Source organism: Puma concolor, chromosome A1 (genome assembly GCF_028749965.1).
Source record: "Puma concolor isolate L17-30 chromosome A1, mPumCon1.1.hap2, whole genome shotgun sequence".
NCBI classification, from domain to species: Eukaryota; Metazoa; Chordata; class Mammalia; order Carnivora; family Felidae; genus Puma; species Puma concolor.
In genome coordinates this window covers 104083664-104106320 of record NC_141667.1, presented here as the reverse complement: position 1 = coordinate 104106320, position 22657 = coordinate 104083664, and the positions used below count along the sequence as shown (strand labels likewise).

The following is a 22657-nucleotide window of genomic DNA, read 5'->3' as shown; positions in this document are numbered from 1 at the left end:
ACTTATGGCTGCCACCGTGGCAGTAAAAGGAAAGTATTTTTAACTTTTTGAGGAGCCTCCCTATTGTGTTCTATAGTGGCTGCACCAGTTTGCATTCCCACAGCAAGAGGCTTCCTTTTTCTCCACATTCTTCTCCACACGTGTAGTTTCCTGTGTTTTTGATTTTAGCCATTCTGGCAGGTGTGAGGTGGTATCTCATTGTGGTTTTGATTTGTGTTTCCCTGGTGATTAGTAATGTTGAGCATATTTTCATGCATTTGTTGGTGATCTGGGTTTCTTCTTTGGAGAAATGTCTGTTCATGTCTTCTGCTCATTTTTAAATTGGATTCTTTGTTTTTTGGGCATTGAATTGTATCAGTTCTTTCTGTATTTTGGATACTAACCCTTTATCAGATATGTCATTTGTAAATATCTTCTCCTATTCATTAGATTGTCTTTTAGTTTTGTTGATTATTTCCTTCACTGTGAAGAATTTTTTATTTTGATGGAGTTCCAATGTTTATTTTTGCTTTTGTTTTCCTGGCCCAAACTGAGGAAGTTTACTGTTGAACAAGACTTGTTTGGCAGAAGGATGGAGAGGGGGTTAATGGATAACAAAGTAGTTTGGTATTTGAGCAATATGACAATCCAAAAGGCCAAGTGTTATTCTGGGCCATACTGGAAAAGAAATTACTCAAAATTTGAAGGAGGGAGTGAGAGAGAAATAGGAAGCCTGCTTTATCTTAGGAGGAGTGGTTAAGAGAGGTTTGTCCATAGTAAATCAGTAAATTGTGTCTGTCCACAACATGAGAGAAATTACTGCATTGGGAATATCCCCATCTTTGCAGAAGGATGGACTAAAACCTTACTTTCTTTCTGAAATTTAGAATACCTTCATTACTGGAGATCCCTTTTGCAATGAGTGCCAATATGTCTCTGTAAGGTTTAAACAGTAAAATGTGCTGTCACTGAAGTTTTATTGTGTAGGATCTAAAGGTATGTTTAAGAGGCAGACCTGGGGTAGGTATTAGATTAATTTTCAAGTTAGATTTATCCCAAAGAAAAATACTTTGATGCTGTTGATGTGTGTGCTACTCATCAGGAGAGATAGTATTTCTTGAATTGCTTCCCAGGGTGCATTTGAATAGCAATTAAATACTTGATAAATGAAATAACAGACACATATTTTGTATTAATTATCCCAGTGACCCACATCACATGGCAAGCAATAAATCTGTGGGAGCATAAATTGGTGGATACTTTAGATTGGCTGGTCAAGGACATTTAAACCGAGATTTAAATTACAAGAAGTATTCGACTATTTAGAAACACAGGAAGACCTTTCCAGGTAAGGTAAGGGCAAAAGCTTCAAAATGGGAATGAGCTTGACCTGTTAGAGGACCACAGAGAAGGCCACTGGGGCTGGAGTGGAGGGGCCTGGGGCAGAGTGGTAGGACATGAAATTGGAGAGAGGTACAGATCATGTAGTACTTTGTAAGTCAGGATGAGGAATTTAGATTCAGTGCTTAGTAAGATGGGGAGCCATCAGTGCATATTAAGAGTAAAAACACTCTGCCTGGTTGTCAGTTATGGATTAGAGGAAGGCAAGAGAAGATGGGGTGGAGTTGGAGGAAGGCAAGATGTAGGTTGGGGCAATTGTCCAGAACTGGGGTGGTAGTAATGGGGTTGGAGAAAAGTGAATGGGGTTAGGAGCATTTGAAAGAAAGATGACGTGGTGAAAGAACCCAGGTGGTCAGGCAGGGTTCAGCTTGCCTGAATGATAAGCCTCTAGGTCTAAGTAGGGAAACCGTCACCTCTCCTACAGAAACTTTGATTTGTATTCAGGCCATAAGGACCCCCCACCTTTCAAAAACCAGTCTTCCCAGGTCACTAGGGACCTGGCTCATCATTGACTTCTGATCTCTAGAGATATTTCCATAATCAGGGAGTTGCATTTTTCATCCCCTTTGCTTTCTTTCTAGACAGGCTTCTTAGATATCACAAGTGGGTAGTGGGTAAGAGTGGTTATGAGGATGGTGAGTTTGCCCAAAGGAAAAAGTGACTACTGCACACAACCACTTACCTGGGTAGCCTCATAGTTTAAAAGAAAGAGGCAGGGAGGCTTAGTGCTTATTGTGTTAAAGGCCAGGGATTTTACATACCTATTCTCATTCCTCCTTTTGATAACTTTGTAAGGTGCATTTTTAAATTCCAGTTGTATGAAAGAGAGAGAGAGAGAGAAAGAGAGAGGCTCAGATAGATTCTTTATTTTGCCTAAAGTCACACAGCTTGTAAGCAGCGGGGCCAGGACCAGAATCAGAATGGGGCTCTCTCTGTACCCTCCATACTGCCCCTGAATTGAGGTTAGTCTGTCTTCCTTCTTTTCTCATTACCACGTAGATTCTGTGAACTCATCCTGGGGAAGGCCATGATTTCTCTTTGTTATATGTACTATGTTTGCCTCCCCTACCTGGCATCAGTGTCTAGTAAAATGCTCAGCAAACATGCCTGCATGGAGGCAACACCTCCTGCTTGCTGCCACAGGCTGGGGTGAGAGGCGAAGCAGGGCTGGTGAGGTGGATTGCTTTGCCACTGCTGCTAGGGATGGGGAGCGACTCTACAGCCTGCGCCTTGCCTCCAAGGCATTTTCCATTTCCTGGCCCCCTCCTCCTCCCCATCCCTCAGCTTTCGCCCCTCCGCCCCTCCTTTTCAGCTCTGGCCCCTAGGGGAGCGTCCCTTGCCGCGGGGCTGACAGCACTTAGGGGTGCGGGGTCCCTGTTGTCTGTGCGCACAGCTTCGTTCACGGGTGCCTGGTGTCCAGCGGGCATTGATGTCAGGCGGTGGCGGAGCGCTGCCTACAGACGGTTGACCTGGACCCTCCTCCACACTCACTTCCTTCGTCGCCCCCTCCCTCTTCCCTGTACTCGGGCTCTGGCTCTCTATAAAAGGCGGGAGCGTGGGGTGCCACAGCAGCGCCGAGTTTCAGCACCATGGAGAGCCCCCGTCTCCGGCCGCTGACCGTCTTGGGTGCCGCCCTGCTTTTTCTGCTACCGCTGTTGGGTGCCCGTGCCCAGGAGGATGCTGAGCTCCAGCCCCGAGCCCTGGACATCTACTCCGCCGTGGAGGATACCTCCCATGAGAAGGAGCTGGTGGGTATCTCCCGGATCTCCCTTGGTTGCCCCCCAGTCCCTCTGTACACGCGTCCGTCCTCCCTCCCTCCCTCCCCCACTTCCCAGAGTCCGGGTGCGCTGGGATGAGCGCGGAGATGAGCGCAAAGGCAGCGCTCCCGCTGCCATTTGAAAATCGTCTGGAGCCCCACTGCCTGCGGGCAGTTTATAGAGCGAATCCCTTGTCCCGGGCCCTTGGAGCAACAGGAGCCTCAGCAGCTAAGGGACTTGCGGTCAGTACAAGAGACCGTGCTCGCTAAGTTACTACCCCTGCACCTTCCCTTTCTGTCCTTGGAATCCTGCGGCGGAGTGTGTGTGTGGTTCTGGGGCTCCTTGTAACTAGGACTGGAGGGGAAGTGAGCACCCGAGCTGGGCTTGCAGCCAAGGCGGCAACTTCGGCTCCGGGGTGGGGGCGGTGTGTTGCAGATCGAAGCGCTACAGGAAGTCCTGAAGAAGCTCAAGACTAAAAGTATTCCGATCTATGAGAAGAAGTATGGCCAAGTCCCCATGGTAAGGCTTTGGGGTTCCCCTTCCCCATGTTTTTCCAGGAGGAAATTTACCACCTTGAGTCTTATAGGTGACCTTTTCCCCAGGATGTGGTAACTATCAGTTTGTTCTCTATAGTTAACATTCTGTTTTGGGGTTTGTCTCTTTTTTCTTTGTTTTGTTTCTTAAATTCCACATATGAGTGAAATCATACAGTATTTGGCTTTCTCTGACTGCCCTATTTCACTTAGCTTTATACTCTCTAGATCCATCTAGGTTTGCAGGTAATGGGTTTGCAGAAGTCTGTAGGCTTCCCTTTGTTTTACATCCCCAAACGTGGTCCTTGGCCTCTAAGGCCACTTCAGAAGACCCAATAGCTTGTGCCAGGAATCAGCTCTTGGGTGTCTGTATGGAAAGGAGCATTTCTTGAGGATGAGTTTTTTTTTTTTTTTTTTTTTCAACTCATGAAGAATTCTCTGAATTGGAAGAGCCCTTAAATCTATTCAGATCTTGTTCCTCCAATTTTCTTCTTGCCTTCTGGAGCACTGCCAATTTTTTTGATCTATGTTTTAAGGTCAAAATTCTTGATTCCTGGCTCGTCACTTTCCTTGAGGGAACACACACATGCATGTGTTCGTTCTCTCTCTCTGTCTCTGTCTGTCTGTCTGTCTCTCTCTCTCTCTCTCTCTCTCTCTCTCTCTCTCTCACACACACACACACACACACACACACACACACACCTTCCTTGGGATGAGGAGGCTGAAAGCAGGGAGTAGAGACTGTGAGAAATAGGTCTATTGTTGATTTCTTACAAAAATGTCTGATTTTCTTTCTTTTGGATAAACTATCAAAGGAGCCAGAAAATGTGGCCCCCACCCAAAAAAGGTGAAATAAAGTAGGAAGGGTTCGATAATTTCCTTTTATGTTCTCTCACTGACATTATAAGCACAAGGCTCTCTGTGTTTCAGGCCTGACTATACTTGGACCTCTGGGGATGGTGATAGGTTCCACCTATCCCTCCCAGGAGTCGGAAATTGTGTTGATGGGGAGATGCGGCCATTGGGAGCCTGGGTTTGCATATGTGGGAAGACTGCACCTTGTGTTGTTCGCAGTGCCACGCTGGGGAGCGGTGCGCAGTGCGAAAAGGAGCACGGATTGGGAAGCTTTGCGACTGTCCCCGAGGAACCACCTGCAATTCCTTCCTTTTGAAGTGCTTATGAGGCTTCCACCCTCCTCCATAAATCCCCACTGCCTCTGCCTCCCTTGAGAGGACCACACTTTCATCCCTGGAGTTCGGCTTTAGCAACAAAGTTTGCGTTTCCCTCTGAGAGTTAAAGGGGCTCTTGTCCTGCTGTTCCCAAATAAAAGAATACATTAAATGTTACTGTGTGAAGGATAACGCCTTGTACGGTGTTGATACATGTGCAAAGTATTCTTATTCATCTGACAAACTCTTACCCATCTTTGTGTAGAGAAGGGCAACTTTGCTTTGAAAACTGTATTTTTGTATGTGGTGTGGCAGGATGAACATTAGATGTAGTTAATCTTGGTAGGTGACATCACAACCTGGAAAATAATCCCAAATGACACAAATTGCAGCATGTACAATTATACATAATAAAGTGTTTTTAATAATTGCTCTTACTGCATCATTGTTTCTATGTTGTAAGTAATGTAAGTGAGAATGGTGGAATTAATCATGCTGTTGTTTTCAAAGAGATGGATTTTAGAAATAGCAGTCTATTGGGAGAATAGTACCTTGGCTCCAAGGAGTTTTGATCATTAATTGGGAGTTTGCCACACAAACTTTCGTGTACTCTCTTTTTCTTTGATTGCAGTGGTGTGTGTGGGAGGGCTGGGGTGGTGGTGATGGTGGTGTTGGTGGTGGTGGTGGTGTGTGTGTGTGTGTGTGTGTGTGTGTGTGTTTGTGTTAATTGGAGATGGTTGGGATTGAGCTGATGTGACATTGTTTATTAAAACCTTTAGTAGACTCCTTAATTTTCACATAAGACCAATAAAAGATCAATTGTTTCAGACTTTAGCCTCATTAAATGCAGTTTGAAAAATTGGGACTTTTGTTTTGGTTATTCTTTTATTAGTAAATATTCATTGATAAAAAATGGATTATTTAGGGCTTGTTGTTTATCCAAAGGAAGGGAAATAGCTGTATTAGGTACTTTAAGGGTGTGAGACCTAATCATTCCCACTGTTTAATATATAAACTTGGAAAAATTATCTGTTCAAAGGAAAATTAGCCATTTTAGTAACTAGTTTTGAGGGGAACAAATGAAAACTGATAGGGGGTAGATTCAACCCAAGAAACATAAAAATCTTAAAGGTTAGTAGCCTTTAAATATTTTTGAGCACTTACCCAAGGTCACATTTCTGAGGGTTTAAACCAGAGTAAACAACATTTAAGAAGGAACATCAAGAGAAAAACAGGTACTTACAGTTTCCCAATGCAAACTCAAGAGGCTGCTGCATAATATAAGCATTAAAAAAGAACATCCCTCCACTGCTTCCTGGGGAGATAGAGTATGCTGATAGGAAATATTCTCATACACAATTGCTATTGGCAGTATTCTTATTCTTACTATTACCATGGCTCATTCCCTTAGTAATCTTGCAAGATAAATATTATTACCATTTTTCAGAGGAGGAAGCAGAGGCTAAGAGAGATGATGGAAGTCATGTTGATCAGGTCACATAATCCTAAATTGTGATTTCACCTCTACTCCCTTTGACTCCCAAGATTTTTTCGCCTTTTCCTTCCATGTCACTCTGGGCAATTGAACAGGTTGTTTAGACTCCCACATTCCCCAGAAGCACTTCTTTAATAGAAATGAACTCCCTGGGGTGCCAATGTATTCTGGGGGGGGGGGTCACATTGCGATTTGAATTCCTATATGACAGGCTTAGTTGCGACTGAAATGTGTTACATTTTAATCTTGAAAAACTGCCTAGAGTTCTTTAATGGTTTAATTGTCTGCTGCTTTTCCAGAAAATATTTAAGATAAAATCCTGACCACCTTCTTGAGTCCCTCAACTGTTCCCATTTGTGTCACTTTTAAATAAGATCAGGAAATTGCTTTAATCATTGATTAGTACACAGGCAATATCCCTGGGGATAATACTGAGAAGTGCTTCTGATTACAGCTTGGAATGTTTTCCCAAAAGGAAGAGCTGCTGGAGGATTTTGTTGTTCAAAGACAGTAATAAGAACTCTGCTCCAAACCCCTTTAACTCCTTCACCCCTACTTCTAGGTCACCCTTTTCTTTCTTGTTTAATTTGACTGAAGGATATGGACTTATGGGGAACTGGTGATGAGGAATCTGTGGGCTGGGTATTAAAGGCTTCTTCCAAAAGTTTTGTCTGGGGATCCAAGTTTTAATTTTTTTTTTCAACATTTATTTACTTTTGGGACAGAGAGAGACAGAGCATGAACGGGCGAGGGGCAGAGAGAGAGGGAGACACAGAATCGGAAACAGGCTCCAGGCTCTGAGCCATCAGCCCAGAGCCTGATGCGGGGCTCGAACCCACGGACCGTGAGATCATGACCTGGCTGAAGTCGGACGCTTAACCGACTGTGCCACCCAGGTGCCCCTATGGGGATCCAAGTTTTAAAGTCATGGTGGTAATGACATTCTCTACTAATAATGAAAACATTTAATCTGATGTGGCTTGGTAGAAGTAACCTTGCCTTTTCATTTAATCAGTATTAGACTGCCTCTTCAAATAGAATGCCTTAGTGTGTTTAATGACTGAAGGTCTCTGTGGTAGAGGATAAGAATGTTAAATATCGAAAAAATTTTAATGAGAAAAGTAGTTATCCATGTGTAGTCACCCATGTATGAGCCCCAGAGATATTCTAAGATTGGCTGAAGGATCAGGGGTCTGAGAGTTGACAGGCATCTATAGCTAAAAATCCAGAGAATATTACAGGCATAAGAGCGGTGTTTCTAGAGCAGTGGTTCTCACAGGGTTTAGAGGTGATGAGTGAAAATTAACCAGAGGAATTTTCTCAACTACACACAACCACTACCCCTCCTACAGTAATTGCTGATGTTACACCCCTCACCCTATGACAGAATCTGGAGGCCTGTGAGGGACACATGTTGTACCTAGGTACCCACACCCCCCTTCCAATCCTGATAATGGTACATCTGATTGTGGATATTGACAAAGATTCTTTCTTGATCAGACTTGAGTCAGGCTCCTGAACCTTCTTCTGGGCCTATCTGTGCACTTCCTTATAAAATCCAGTTTTAGCAAGAACCCTGCTAAATCAATTTACCAAGAGTCCCCATCCTTCTCATTTTCCACCATTCTTTAGGGGATGTCTGAGCACTCTGGCCTGTCTTGAGTGAAGATCATGTCCAGTCGTGTAACTGGAATTCCTTGACCCCTGATGTTTCCCATTGGTAACTTCCCATCCACTGACTCACTCCCCTACTTCTTACTTGCTCATTTAATATTAGGAATTGAGCCCTGTACTGTACTTTCTTTCCCCTATTGTGGTAGTCTTGAACAAAATCTATTTATATGGCTTTAACTACTGTCCAACTGTGGTTTTTCTTTGACAGGGAAGTATAGTTAGGGAAGACTATTTAGGAATGCATGGTTTAAATAAGGTTCTCAGGTGGTTCTGCTGAGTGTCCAACATTAGAACCACTGCAATGCTGAGCTAGTTGTTTATATATAGTTCCATTCATTCTGTACTTTTTTGAGTGCCTTCCATGTGCTGGGTATTTAGAACACAATGATAAACAAGATAGACAGAATCCTTGTTCTTAGGGGGTCTACAATCAAGTGATTTATAATCTTTTGTGAGAATAGATAATAAGAAACAAATAAAAATGATAAGCCATGATAAATTCTTTGAATTTTTTATCTCTGAATTTATGTTGACATGATTGAGGCCATGGGTTCTTAGAAAATGAAGAGCAGATAAGAAGAGGTCCAAGTGGCTTTCCCTGTAAATAGGTTTTTGGGTCTCCTCAGGTGGAATTCACAGATGTTTGTAGAATAGGAGTATCTCAGGGGAAATCAAGACTGAGCATAAGGAGGGTGGTGGTTCTGGTGTCAGCATTCAATATTCTTCATGGATGGATGGATGGATGGATGGATGGATAAACATAATTCTCTCTTGCCTGGCTAATGTGTGTTTATAATTTGTTTCCCTTGCCTTTGTAGATGTAGCTACTCTAGTCTTGAGGGTCTATCAGCACAACTATTTTGGCTTAAGAATAGTTTATTAAATAGTTCTAACTGGTGTTCCCTGAATTACTGAGAAGAGGAATCAGCAACAAGAAGGAGGTTAAACCTTTAGAAAAAAGAAGAGGTAATGAATGAAGTGAGGTTCTTGTCAAGGATGAGAAGGTGGGATTCAGAGCCAGGAAAAAGATAGCTTTGGGAAGGAAGGAGAAGGCAAGAGAGCACATGATATGTAAAGATATAGGGGACTTTATACATGTTTTGGCAGGACGTCGGGGGTAGTTATTTCATGGCTTCTGTTTTCCAAGGGAAGTAGGATATAAATTCATCTGGTGAGAAGAATGTTAAACAAATTATCTATTTACTAATTATATATACACAGTGTACAAATTGATGATAGGCAAACTCTACTAGAATGTGACAGATTCACCATAGGAAGTGATATGTTAAGGACTACAAAGAGAGGAAGATGAATTTAGGAGGCACAGTGGTGAATTATCAAGGCCTGTAGACAAAAATGATATTTGAGTGTTATTTGAAGAATGTGTAATATTTTAAAATGGGAAGATGGGGAAAATTTTGTTTAAGGTGTAGGAAATAATGTGACTGAAAGTGCACAAGGAAAAGAATGCAGTTAGAAATAACCTAAGTGCTGAGTCCATGGGGTGTAAAATGGTGAACAAGGAGATAAGGGATTGGTATGATTGTGGGTGAAGAGGCCAAGGCTTTATTCCTGATGGCTCTAGGGTATAATCAGAGCTGTGCCCTAGGAAGCTCATTCTGATACTCCACTAAAGGAGGAACCAGAAAGGGGAACATTGTACAGAAAGAGCAGGCAGGAATACACTGCAGCGGTCCAGAGAAGAAGTGATGAAGGCCTGGATGGATAATGGTAATGTGGATGGACAGGAGGAATGCAGGAGACATTGTCCCGGAAGAGTCTGAAGCAGTAGTTTTCCCAAACTCTTCTTGTCCATGATGGTGTTTCCCCTCAACTGTGGTAAAATGGTCTGGAGGCAGAGAAACCAAAGCTAAATATATCCAATTTGATCTAATTCCCGGTTCAGCATACCTACATTTTAAGAGCCTACCTACGTGTGTCTATTGAAGTACAATTAATATATAATAAAATTCATTTTTTTCAAGCATATACTCTTTACATTTTCAGTGCTAAAATTATAGTGGAAATGGGTGGCAGCTGTTTTCCTAATGTTTCCATTAACAAAATGAAATTAGGCATTTCTGTTTTGAGATGTTAGAACTTTGGGGGAAACTTGACTGGTCTGGAAAATCTAAAGGTGTGGAAACTATTGAACTCAGGGCAATTTATGGAACTGGTGTCTGACCGGCTGGGAGGATGGTATATACCAGAGAAAGGGAACAGGCACAGAGGCTTGCAGGGGGGAGGCTGAGGTTTTGAATATATAAGGGACCTGGAGCTTCTCTAGGTTTTCCTAGGTTCCAGTCCAGAGGTGGCTTCACCAGAGGGAGGCAAGCACAGGACAGCACTGCAATGGAAGCGGGACGCCTGGTTTCCTATCAAGGCCCAGCCACTCATTAGCTGTGTAACCTTGGGCAATCTTGCAGACATGCAAGACACCGAAGAGGCCCTTTCCAGTTGAAATATTTCAACTGACTTCATTCTACATTATTTGATCATACCTAACATTCTGTGTTTGAGCAACTGGGAAATAAAGCATAATGCTCCAGCCCAAGTTGATTTTGGCTTTACGTGAACTGCAGGCTTTAACAAGAAAGAATAAACCTAAAATCACCTCAATTTTTTAAAGTGTGGATTTCTTGGGGCTCCTGGGTGGCTCATGGATCAGTCCGTTAAGCATCCAACTTCGGTTCAGGTCATGATCTCGTAGTTCGTGGGTTCGAGCCCCCTGTTTGGCTCTGTGCTGACAGCTCGGAGCCTGATGCTGCTTCGGATTCTGTGTCTCTGTCTCTCTCTGGCCCTCCTCTGCTTGTGCTCTGTCTCTGTCTCTCAATAATAAATAAACATTAAAAAAATTAAGTTTCGATTTCTTAAACACTAAACAATCTTGTGGAGAACCCTAAGCATTTGGAATTTGAAGATAATTGCTTTAAAATTACATACATACATATTATACATACAAATTTTATTTATATATGAGAGTTGTATTTAAATTATAAATTATATAATTATAATTGTATGACTATGTATAGTTATAATAATACATTATTGTAAATTATAATGTATACTATATTATTAGTAAATAATACTAATATTAAATATATAAATTATATAGTTATATATTTTTAGTAACTATATATAATTTTATATGTAATATATAATTATATATATTACATATATAATGTATAGTATATATAATTAAATATAGTGTATGATATATGATTATATATCATATAATTTTAAAATTATGTGTATATATAATATATTTGAAACATATTTCAATAAGCTTTTAAATATATAAATATAAAATATAAATAAATATAATTACATTATAAATTATATGTATATAATTTATATACATTAGTTGCTTCCACACACAGTATAGTTTGCTTCCTTTTGTATTCTCATTTTTCAATTTTTTTTTGGTGGTTAGGACCCAGCTGGGGCTTTCCAAAGAGGAACACATATGCAGGCTTCATAAGGACTGAAAACCTCTGTAAAGGTATAAGTGGAGAACATTTTTAACATGGAAACGTTATACTAGAAAATACTTCTAAGTCTCTAAAATCTTAAAGCCACACTTCTGATGGATTGAGCTCCTGTATCTCAGGTGAGGTTTTGGGTGTTCGAGCTTCCGCTTTCTACATTCTGTTGTCTTTAGTGATTTATAGTGTCAACATTAAGGTTCTGGAGCAGTTTGGGCTTTGTGAGTTTATTAGGAGTTTGCTGTTGATTCTTACTGTAGAGTTTACAAACCTAGTTTATACATTGTCTTCATTTTGGGATTGGTCACAGAATTTCAGAATTGAAAGGAAACTTTGAGGTCATTTAATTAAATCTCATTTTATAAATGAGGAAACAGAGACCTTAATGGTAAAGTGACTTGTCTGTTCCTGTGATGACCAAATGAAAATTCTGTGAGGCAAGCAATATATATTTGATAAATTGTGGGACATTTTATCAATAGAATGCCTTTTAGGACAAGTTATCCTCATTTGGGAGACTCTCTTGACAACTATTAGGGGTGGAAGCGAAACTTCCTTGATTAATTTTTATTTATCTTTCTATCTCCTGTTACTCTATTTTAAAATGTGATTTACTTTTTTAAAAAGTTTATTTATTTATTTTGAGAGAGAGAGAGAGAGAGAGAGAGAGAGAGAGAAAGCACAAATGGGGGAGCAGCAGAGAGAGAGGGAGAGAGAATCCTAAGCAGGGTCCATGCTTAACCCAGAGAGCAACATGGGGCTCGATCTCACAATCCTGAGATTATGACCTGGACTACAATCAAGAGTCAGATGCTTAACCAACTGAGCCACCCAGGAGCCCCCATATAAGCCAATTCTAATGAATTTATTTCTAAAGAGGGAGTTTGTTATAAAGTGATCAGAGGGCAGGAAATATAGGTGAAGAAAGGAACTGGATACCCAGAGCCAGTAGGAATCATTTCTTCTCTTTTGTTCTCTTTCTCTCCCTCATTCTCTCTCTTACTTTCTTACCCATACATGTTTCTCTCTCTCTCCATATTACTTTGCGTAGGTTTATCTAGGGTCTAGTAGTGGAATTGCTTGGTAGGTTGTACAGTATGCTCATTTTCAATGTTAGTAGATAATGCCAGATTGCTCTCTAAATTAATTAGAGAACTAATGGCTGTACCAATTTATGTTCCTACCGGTGGTGTGCAAGACTTCCCATTACTCCACAGGGTCACCTATGCTTGGAATGGTTAATTTAAAAATTTTGCCAATCTGGGGTGTCTGGCTGGCTCAGTCAGAAGAGTGTGTGAGTCTTGATCTTGGGGCTGTGAGTTCGAGCCCCACGTTGGGTGTAGAGATTACTTACAAAAATAAATAAAACTTAAAAAAATTTTTCTTTTGCGAATCTGATATCATTTTTGCCAATGGTATCTCATTGTTATTTTAATTTGCATTCTTTTGACTACTCAAGAAGACCATATTTTAATATTTATTCGTATTTTCTCTTCTGTGTTTTGTTTCTTCATGTACCTTACCTATTTTTTAGTTGGGTTGTTTGCATTTTTCTTTTGTTAAATGTTTATTTATTTTTGAGAGAAAGAGTTTGAGAGAGAGAGATTGTGAGTAGGGGAGGGACAGAAAGAGAGAGAGAGAATTCCAAACAGGCTTAGCACTATCAGTGCAGAGCCCAGCTGGGGGCTTGATCTCATGAACCATGAGATCATGACCTGAGCTGAAATCAAGAATTGGACCCTTAACTGACTGAGCCACCCAGGTGCCCCTGTTTGTTTTTTTCTAATCAATTTGTAGAAGTTCTTTATATATTTTGAATACTACTTATTGGCTATATAATGTTGCAAATATCTCCTAATCTATGGCTTATCTTTTTACCATAGTATCATTTGCTGTGCAGAGTTATAAATTTTAATGTAGTTAAAATTTTTCCTTCCATGTTTGTGCTAAGTGTAAGACATAATACTGGTTCAAATCATAAAGACATAATACTGTTTCTCCTATAATTTTCTTCAAGATTTGTAATTTTGCACTTTAAGGTTATTAACCCATAATTTTTGTGTATGGTGATATGAGATTTCATATTTTTTTATATGGGAGAGTCATAGTCTCATCTCATCTTTATTGAAGATAAATACCTTTTCCCACTGATGTATAATACCAACTCTCTGAATTTTCAGGATTTTTTTTTTAATTTGTGGGTCTGTTTCTAAACTCTATCCTGTCCCATTGACTTATTAGTTTATCTGGACACCACAACCACACACTATTTACAGAGTATTTGGGCATTGATACCTCTGTCAGCAACCTCAAGCCAGTACCTCCAGGAACATACCTGCAGTTAACAAATTAGGTTTATTACTAGTTTCAGTTTGGGTTAGGGACCCATGTGGCATCTCAGTAAGACAGTGTGGAAAGACAAAACAAAACAAAACAAAACAAAACAAAACACTCACACAAACACCTTCTTGTAGGATGTGGGCTTTTGTTGAATGATTCTGGAGAAGGCCTGAGAGACAGGAGAGTAACTCTGGATTGGATGTCTTCAGAAAGTGGGGACAATTCTATGATTGGATATCTCCATAAATATTATCTATAGGGAGAGGAGGCTAGAGGGAGGACAAAATGATACTTGGTAAAGAAGTAGCAGGCACCTGTTTAGTGAGAGACAGGAATGCTTGGTATGTTGTGCGTTGTATGGAGGTTTTATCTGTGTTTATGCAAAATTATCAAGTGGCTTTGTTTTGACTCAGTTTATTTTGGTTGATGAGTGACCTTGTCTGAGGTGGTCTTCTGTAAGATGGTGTATGGCCTACACGAAGCACCAGGCCAGCTTCCAACAACACTGAGGCCAGCTGCAAGCCTCAGACTGGTTCCTGGTTGGTTCATCTGGTAGAACAACCCTCCTCTCACCCATACACAGTTCTTCAGAATACTTTTATTCTTGTTAAGTTATGGTTACATATGAATTTTAGTATCAGCTTATAAAGTTTTACAAAAGGTCTGTTGGATTTTGCTTGGATTTGCGTTGAACTTACAAATTAATGATGGAAAGAACTGAAATGTTGAGCTTATTTCATCTTTTGATTTATTAACATGGTATGATTTCTCCACTTATTTAGATCTTTAAAAATGTCCTTCAATAACTTTAATAATGTTCTTCATATATGTTTTGGATTTACTAGGTTTTAGACTTTTTTAAGTTTCAGATTTATTATTTGGATTCTAATTTTTTGTTGCTGACATGTATGCTTTTTAATTCTATCATATTTTACAATTGGTTTATTGACATAAAGGAATGCTATGTACCATGTTTATATATTGATGATATCCTGTAATGTTCCTGAGTTTTCCTCTTGGTTCTAAGTATTTCAATATGTTCTTTTGGACTTTCTATGTAGACAATCATGTTATCTGAAAATAAGGAGTTTTTTCTTCCTTTCTCATTCTTATAATTATACCTATTATTTTATTACATTGACTATGTCTGTTAGTATGTCAATGGTATAGGGGTGATGGTAGACATTCTTATTCTTGACTTCAGTGGCAATTTTTCTAAAGTTTCATAGGAAATTATTTTGTTAGGTTATTTTTATTTTTTATTATTTATTTTCTTATTAAAATTTTTTAATGTTTATTTTAGAGAGACAGAGAGAGACACAGAGCATGGGTGGGGGAGGGGCAGAGAGAGAGGGAGACACAGAATCCAAAGCAGGCTCCAGGCTCTGAGCTGTCAGCACAGAGCCCAGCGTGGGGCTTGAACTCACGGACTGTGAGATCATGACCTGAGGCAAAGTTGGATGCTTAACCAACTGAGCCACCCAGGTGCCCCTTAGTTTTTCAAGAGGAGATAGCAATTTCGATTTAAAAGAAAAATTTTTTTAATGTTTATTTATTTTTGAAAGAGAGAGAAACAGCGTGAGTAGGGGAGGGTAGAGAGAAAGAGAGAGACAGACTCCAAAACAGGCTCTAGGCTCTGAGCTGTCAGCACAGAGCCCAATGTGGGGCTGGAACTCATGAACTGTAAGATCATGACCTAAGCTGAAGTTGGATGCCCAACTGACTGAGCCACCCAAGCATCCCTGTTTGGTCATTTTTAAAATACATGCTCTTAAATTTGAAAAAAAGAGGGGGATGCCTGGGTGATTCAGTCAGTTAAGTGTTCAATTCTTGATTTTGGCCAGGATCATAATCTCAGGGTCATGGGATCCAGCCCCCTGTTGGACCCCATGCTGAGCACGGAACCTGCTTAAGATTTTCTCTCTCTCTCCCTCAGGCCATCTCCCCTCCATGCTCTCTCTTTCTCTCTTGAAAAAAAAGTATGTATATATATGTATATACATATATATGTATATACACATACATATAGATACATATATATACATATATATACTATTTCTTAAATTAAGGAAATTTACTTCTAATTCCTGATTTGATAAGTTTTTGCTTTGCAAACATGAATGAGTACTGAATTTTGTAGAGCTTTTTTCTGCATTTACTGATACAATTCTATTTTTCTTAATTTTTTAAAATAGTTATTTGTTTTTGAGGGACAGAGACAGAGGGCGAGCAGGGGAGGAGCAAGAGGGAGGGAGACACAGACCCTGAAGCAGGCTCCAGGCTCTGAGCTGTCAGCACAGAGCCTGACATGGGGCTGGAACCCACGAATCGGAGATCATGACCTGAGCCAAAGTGGGACACTCAACCGACTGAGACACGCAGGCGCCCCCATTTTTCTTAATCTATTAATAATCTGACTTAATCTACAGCCTAGAGAAGTGGTCACCCTCCTGCAGAGCTCCATGGATACATGCTAGTGGTGGAGCAATCAGTCTTGGTGGAGTGCTGAGGTGGACGATCTGGGCTGGAGCCCACGCTTCCGCCATGTCCTACAGCCATAGTCCCTGAGCAGCCAGGTGTGCGGCTGATACTTCCCACAACCCAACGAGCTAATTATCTGATCCTTCTATACCCTGGGCATGCAGTGCAAAACCACATGCCTGCTCCTGCTCTTGTTTCCACCATGAGTTTCTCCTCACATGCTGCTTGTGCTGCTTGGTAGTTCACCTTGTCTGCTTGACATGGTATATTTACTGATAGATTTTTTTTTTAGGTTTATTTATTTACTTTGAGAGAGAGAGAGAGAGAGAGAGAGCATGAGTGGGAGAGGCGCAGAGAGAGAGAGAGGGAGAGAGTGAGAGTATCAAGCAGCCTCCATATGGAGCCTGATGTGGGGCGATCTCACGAATCATGAGATCCTGATCTGAGCTGAAATCAAGAATCAGACGCTTAGCCAACTGAGCCACCAAGGTGCTCCAATTGATAGATTTTCTAATGGTGTTTTTCCTTTTATGGGATAAACTCTACTTAGTTATGACGCATTTTATAACACATTTTGGCTTTGATTTGTTAATTTATAAACTAAAACTTTTATGTCTATGTTTCTAAGAAAGATCGGTTTGTAATTTTATTTTCTTGTCTTTATCATTGTCCAATTTTGGTAGTAGGCTAAGTTGCCTCAAAAAATACATTAAAGAGTTTGTTTTCTCTCTACTTTCCCGGTCCTTTGAAGCACTTTGTAAAGAAGGATTATCTGTGGAGGTTTGGTCAAGTCTTTTGTCAGTGGGAAATTTTGGTGACTAACTCCATTTCTTTAATGATTTTTAAATGACCTCAGAGCTATGAATGGAGAAAGATGAGACATGAGAGATTCCAGTTGGGCTTAATTTAAATCTAGTTAGGTAGGAGGATATAAAAAGATCTAGGAATAGGACAAGAAAGGACTAAGTTTTTGAATTTGTAATTTTGATTAATTAAAGGCTAAATTTAAAAACCAAAGTAGCACTTGAATAATCTTTTGTGTTACCTCTCCTGAGCCTCTCAGGCTTTCAGTCTAGAGCCAGGCTTTACAGTGGAGGTTTGAGTCTCCTGGTAAGTGGTAATCGCAGATAGTCAGATGGTTGCGTGGCTTTCCTGCCAGCTGTTTTCTTTTTTTTTTTATTAAAAATTTTTTTTATATTTATTTATTTTTGAGAGACAGAGTGAGACAAAGTGAGAATGGGGGAGAGGCAAAAAGAGAGGGAGATACAGGACCGGAAGCAGGCTCCAGGCTCTGAGCTGTCAGCACAGACCCCGAAGCGGGGCTCGAACCCACAGACCGTGAGATCATGGCCTGAGTTGAAGACAGACGCTCAACCGACTCAGCCACCCAGGCACCCTCCCCCCTTTTCTTTTTAAAAATTTTTTTTGCCAGCTGTTTTCCGAGCAGTGACTCCAGGATTCAGCCAGTGATGTGTTCAGTTTCTGTTTCCTAGGCCGTAGACCTGTCCTCCTTCCCTGGGTTTATGACTTGGTGTAAGCTCTAGACCCAGGCAGTCTTCTAAGGCAATTAAAACAAATGTAGACTTGTTTCATGATTGGAAGAGCTCCACTCCAGCTTCTATTTTGGAACAGGTTTAGTCCTTTTACCCTGTAGAAGCCAAACTCTTAGCTGCCACTGCCAGCGTCTGAACCCTGGGCCAAGCGAATTCTCAGCTTCAATCTGTTCCTGATATTGAATTTATGGTCCACTGGAATCCTTATCTTCCTTTCTGAGGCTAGCTGTATCTTTTCAGGTTTTTCTTTTCTATATTTATATTTTTCTATATTTTTACTTTAGGGAGACTTTGTTAATATTTGTATAAAACTTGTCAACCATATAGCAACCAATGCTTTTGTTGACTTAATTCTGTTTCATTGGTTTATTACTCATCATTGATTCTTCTATAACTGGTCCTAATTGTTGAATTCTTTTTTCCATTTCCTTGGACTCTTTCTTCAGGTGAATTTTTGGGGACTGGTACTTGGGTATCATGGTTCTGAATCCTTGCATACTTGAATTTGTATTTATTTTGCTGTCACGGGGAACATACTTTTTAGACACAGATATAGAAAGTTCTTCTCATGCTCTTGCTCTTCTGTTTTCTGGCATTGGGCTAAGTAAGGGACACCTTTTACTATAATTGTCCTTTGTTAAGTAAATGTTTGTTTCTTCTTTAATATATGAGTAGATGTTATTTTATATATTTGAACTTCAGAAATGTTACCCAGGGTGCCTTGGTGTAGGTGGTCTTTCTCCATATTCTTTCTTGAATCTCATTGAGTCCTTTTGACTGAAAGAGTAAAGATTTTCTTAGGTGAAGTGTAGATATTTCTCTAATTTCTTTATTATTTCTCTGGTGTACATTTAGTTCTTTTTCTGGGATTCCTTTTGTATAAATATAGAATCTCTCATATATATGTGTTATGTGAACTATATCTCTTCTCCTTTTCATCTTGATCTTTTCCCTCTGAGTCCTGAGCCTATGAATCTAATTCATAGATTTGGTTCTACTCGGTAACTAACCTGATTACCACAAATGGAGCTTCCTTCATACTCCTTTGTCCGATGGTACTGGTATGAAAAACAAATGCTCCTGAGAGGTAGAGACCATTCTTTCACTTTGCTTCTGTTATGGTGGATTTTTCACCTTCTCTCTTTTGAAGACTGCAGAGAGGCTGACGTATCAGAGCCCCAAGGGGAGACACTAGGAATAGCTTTATCTACCTCACACTTGGTAAAGCCTGCCTCTGGCTGGAGATCTCAAAGGCTCAACATACACCCCAAAGGGCGGAAGAGCACCAAGGACTCTGAGATGCCATGTGGGAGTGGCATCTCTCATTCTTCAAGTCACACTATGATTATAAGAGCAGTCATTTTGTTTTTATACATGCAGTAATAGAATCTTTTTTTTTTTTTTTTTTTTTTTTTTTAATTTTCACTTAGGGAGTTAGAGACAGAGATAGAGATACAGATAGAGCCGGCGAGCAAGAGTGCCTTTGTGCTGTGTTGCGGGGGAAGGGTTGAGGGAGAACACATTTGGAAAAGGAATTTAGGGAAAGAACATAAATATCAAATGAGCATTTATTCCATTATTTGCTGGGTGGTGGTATATATTGGAAACCTCTCTTTCTGATCTTCAATGAATTGTTCAGTAAATTCTTTGTTACTCAAAGTAACAATTGATGTGATTTTATTAAAAAATATTTATCAAGACTTTTTTCCATGCCATAAATTTATTTACAAACATATCAAGTATGTTGAATTCAAGAGTTTGATCCATTTTTCAGACATTGTATCTCTTAAAATGCTCATTTTCACATCTGTTTAATGGATTAATTGAAACATCCTTATTTCTTAAGCAGTTGGTGTCTTACTATAAAAAAAAGGTTCAGCAAATCCAGATCCAAAGTACACAGTCATCTTGTTAGTTGCTGCCACTTGTTTTCCACTGAAAATGGCAAATTCTTTCCTGGGCCCTCCTCACAGTGGCTCCTGCAGACTTTAGGGGTTGTCAACCTCCAGATGCTCAGTCCCAACATAGTGAAACAACAAGTTTGTGAAAGGCGCAGAGACCCAAAATGAAAGGAATGGCCTCAATACTTCTTTTTTATCTAATATCTAACATGGTAAGATAGTTGTATCCATTTATTCATCTCTTTCTTCATTATTCAGCAAATATTTTTGAGTACCTACTCTATGTCTGGTGCTATGCAGGCTCTAGGAATATAGCAGAGAAGAAAACAGTAAAAATTGCCACCCTCAAGGAGCTTATGATTTTATGTAACAAGAAGGCTCTGTTTAAGTGGGGCCCATATAAATAAACTTATGGAGGGAGAAAGATTCGTACAGTGGCTTTGAATCCCTCCTCCCTGGAATTTGTCTGTGTCATCTCTTCTTTTACCTGTTCCTATATGATACTCTTCACTCTCATGTTTTCAGGTTGCCTAGAATTCCTTTTATCTGTGTATCTTAGCTTCTGACATTTGTTTCCAATCCCCTTTGGCTCCAATGACCTATTTTGCATGTACTCTCCAACTACACTTTGGCATTGATCTCCTAATGAGTTCTCAATTTTACCCTCTAACCCCTAATCTCTGTGGTTGCTGTAAAAGACCCACTGTCTCCTCCTCCTCAACTTTTCAACAGGTCCCCAGGACCAGGCCTAATTTCTGTTTAGGCATTCTATAAGGAGGATCTGATAACATTCACCATATGCCAGAGGGACATGCTCCCAGTTTTAATCCACGAGTATTTCTGCATGAAAACCCAGTTTATTTGGATAAGAAGTCTGAATCTTTGTGTGCAGAAGCACACACATTCTGCGCTGGTTTTCTGTCCATCATCTGTTTCCCCAGAGCACTTCCATGCTGTCACCAAGGACAACTGCACACAGGGGCTGTCTGCTCTCGGGATGATTGAAGCCATTAATAATTTACCAAACTCTGGCTGCTGCCTTTCATTAATTATCACTATGCTAATGATGTCCCTCAGGAAAAGAGAAAAGTAATTCCTCCTCCAATGCAAGCTCAGTGGAGACAGACCATATTTCATAAATAAACCAGGGGTGGGCGTTTTGCCTTGAATCTTTTTGAATTCTTTTGCAGAGATAGAGGAGGTATAAGTAGACATAATCAGATAGAATAAGGCAGGTAAAGATTCTGTTTGAATACCAGTGTCAATGTGCTGCCACTGTGGCTCTGATTTAGCCTGTCTGTTCTTTCATGTAGGAGATGGAGCCACTTTCTCTGAGATGTGTTCTTAGTACAGGTAGAGACTTTCTTAAAATGTGGCACCAAGAACTGAATATAATCCTCTAAAATGAGATTGCCTCAGGTGCCTGGGTGGCTCAGTCAGTTAAGCATCTGACTTCAGCTCAGGTCATGATCTTATGGCTGATGAGTTCAAGCCCTACCTTGGGCTCTCTGCTGTCCACACAGAGCCTGCTTCAGATCCTCTGTCTCCCTCTGTCTCTGCCCCTCCCTCACTAGCACGTGCATGCACTCTCTCTCTCTCTCTCAAAAACAAATAAACATTAAACAAAAATAAAATGAGATTGTCTCATATAGCCATGGATTACCTGTTCAGATCACGATTCTTGGTAACTAAGAAGGAAGTTTTCTTCCCCATTTGGTCTGACTTGTTGACCCAGGGAGGATTAAATGAGCTAAAATATATGAACAGTACCTGAACACAATAAATATTCAATAAAGGTTAACCATGCCAAAGAATAAAGGCAAGTCTGCATAATTTCCTAGGCACTGTGTGTTTTTGACTGGTCTCTATAGAATTTGTTTCCAGACGTTGTGGAACATAACAGAGAAACTTTATTATTGCATCAGAGCGACTGTCAGACCATTCCTGTCCCCTTAGCAAAAAAAGAGCAGTCAGGTGTCTGGAAGTAGACTGCCAAATAGGGTGCCCCATTTTAAAACAAAGAGAGAGTTTAATGCTAACTGCACCCAAAATTTTACTAGCTTTTTTGACCTAGTGTAGGTATAGGATCCTGAATCTGTTCTGGAAGCCTGGCTTTTCTTGGGTGGGGAGAAGGGAGCATGCGTCCATCCAAGTAGTTGAATAAGCACTGTCCTGGGTGCTGAAATTTTCTTTACAGTTTTCATTTCAATTTTATTACTGTTATTCACGAAAATCGAGTAAAGGAGGAGATGGGAAGAAATTCACCACTTCTGTTAATTGTTCAAGTCTTTGGGTTTTTTCTTTTTCCTTCCTGGACTTTCTCCATGAGGCTGTCTCTTGTGTATGTTCCAGCTGGAACTGTTTTCTGTGGAATGCTCCCTTTCTTCATGCAGAAGGTTGGAGCCTTCTGCCTCTTAAGAGGCTTCCTCTTCCTCTCTGCTCTAGGAAGGCTTTAGGGTAGGTAGCTTTAGATCAATACTGAGGAGCTTTGGGGGAAGACTCCCTGCTTTGGGGTGTAGTTTTCTGCAGGTTTATGTTTCCTTGTCTCTTCTCATCCCTGATGAGATCTTTAAGACTAAGAGAGTGTATGGGCCTAAAGACAATGGAACAAGGAAGCCACTCAAATGATTTTTGACTCTGGCTGCTTAGGTCAATCTAGACCAGCCAAAGCAATACCCTCTGAAATATGGCCCAGTCTGCCCATCCAGGGTTTCTCAGAAAAGGTTGGGGACAAAGCTCTATTTGGTAATCCTGTTTTACCTTTATCCTCTATGTTCATTTCTTTTATAGGGAGCTAGTTGGAGGTCTCTTAGGCCTTGTCAGGCAGATGCTGGAGAATTGAGGGGTCTCATCACTTTTTTCTATTTCTTTCCTTCTGAGACACCCACT

General features: G+C 40.4%; 1 protein-coding gene and 1 pseudogene across 1 annotated transcript; one reads left to right on the top strand and one right to left on the bottom strand.

The window, feature by feature from the left end:
• Nucleotides 1-2609: 2609 nt before the first annotated feature.
• On the top strand, nucleotides 2610-5271 carry CARTPT (CART prepropeptide). Its single transcript, XM_025924877.2, has 3 exons — nucleotides 2610-3128; nucleotides 3573-3656; nucleotides 4745-5271. Exons 1-3 carry the CDS (start codon nucleotides 2970-2972, stop codon nucleotides 4850-4852), a joined length of 351 nt encoding a protein of 116 aa, XP_025780662.1. The 5' UTR covers nucleotides 2610-2969; the 3' UTR covers nucleotides 4853-5271.
• Nucleotides 5272-19671: 14400 nt separating this feature from the next.
• On the bottom strand, nucleotides 19672-19893 carry LOC112861481 (cytochrome c oxidase subunit 7C, mitochondrial pseudogene; annotated as a pseudogene).
• Nucleotides 19894-22657: the final 2764 nt, after the last annotated feature.

What these genes read in the sequence shown, in the direction of transcription:
- CARTPT (XM_025924877.2), top strand. Translation starts at nt 2,970, where the DNA reads ATGGAGAGCCCCCGTCTCCGGCCGCTGACCGTCTTGGGTGCCGCCCTG. An exon ending in CCTCCCATGAGAAGGAGCTG is followed by an intron (nt 3,129 to 3,572) that starts GTGGGTATCTCC and finishes GGTGTGTTGCAG; the next exon opens with ATCGAAGCGCTACAGGAAGT. An exon ending in AGTATGGCCAAGTCCCCATG is followed by an intron (nt 3,657 to 4,744) that starts GTAAGGCTTTGG and finishes TGTTGTTCGCAG; the next exon opens with TGCCACGCTGGGGAGCGGTG.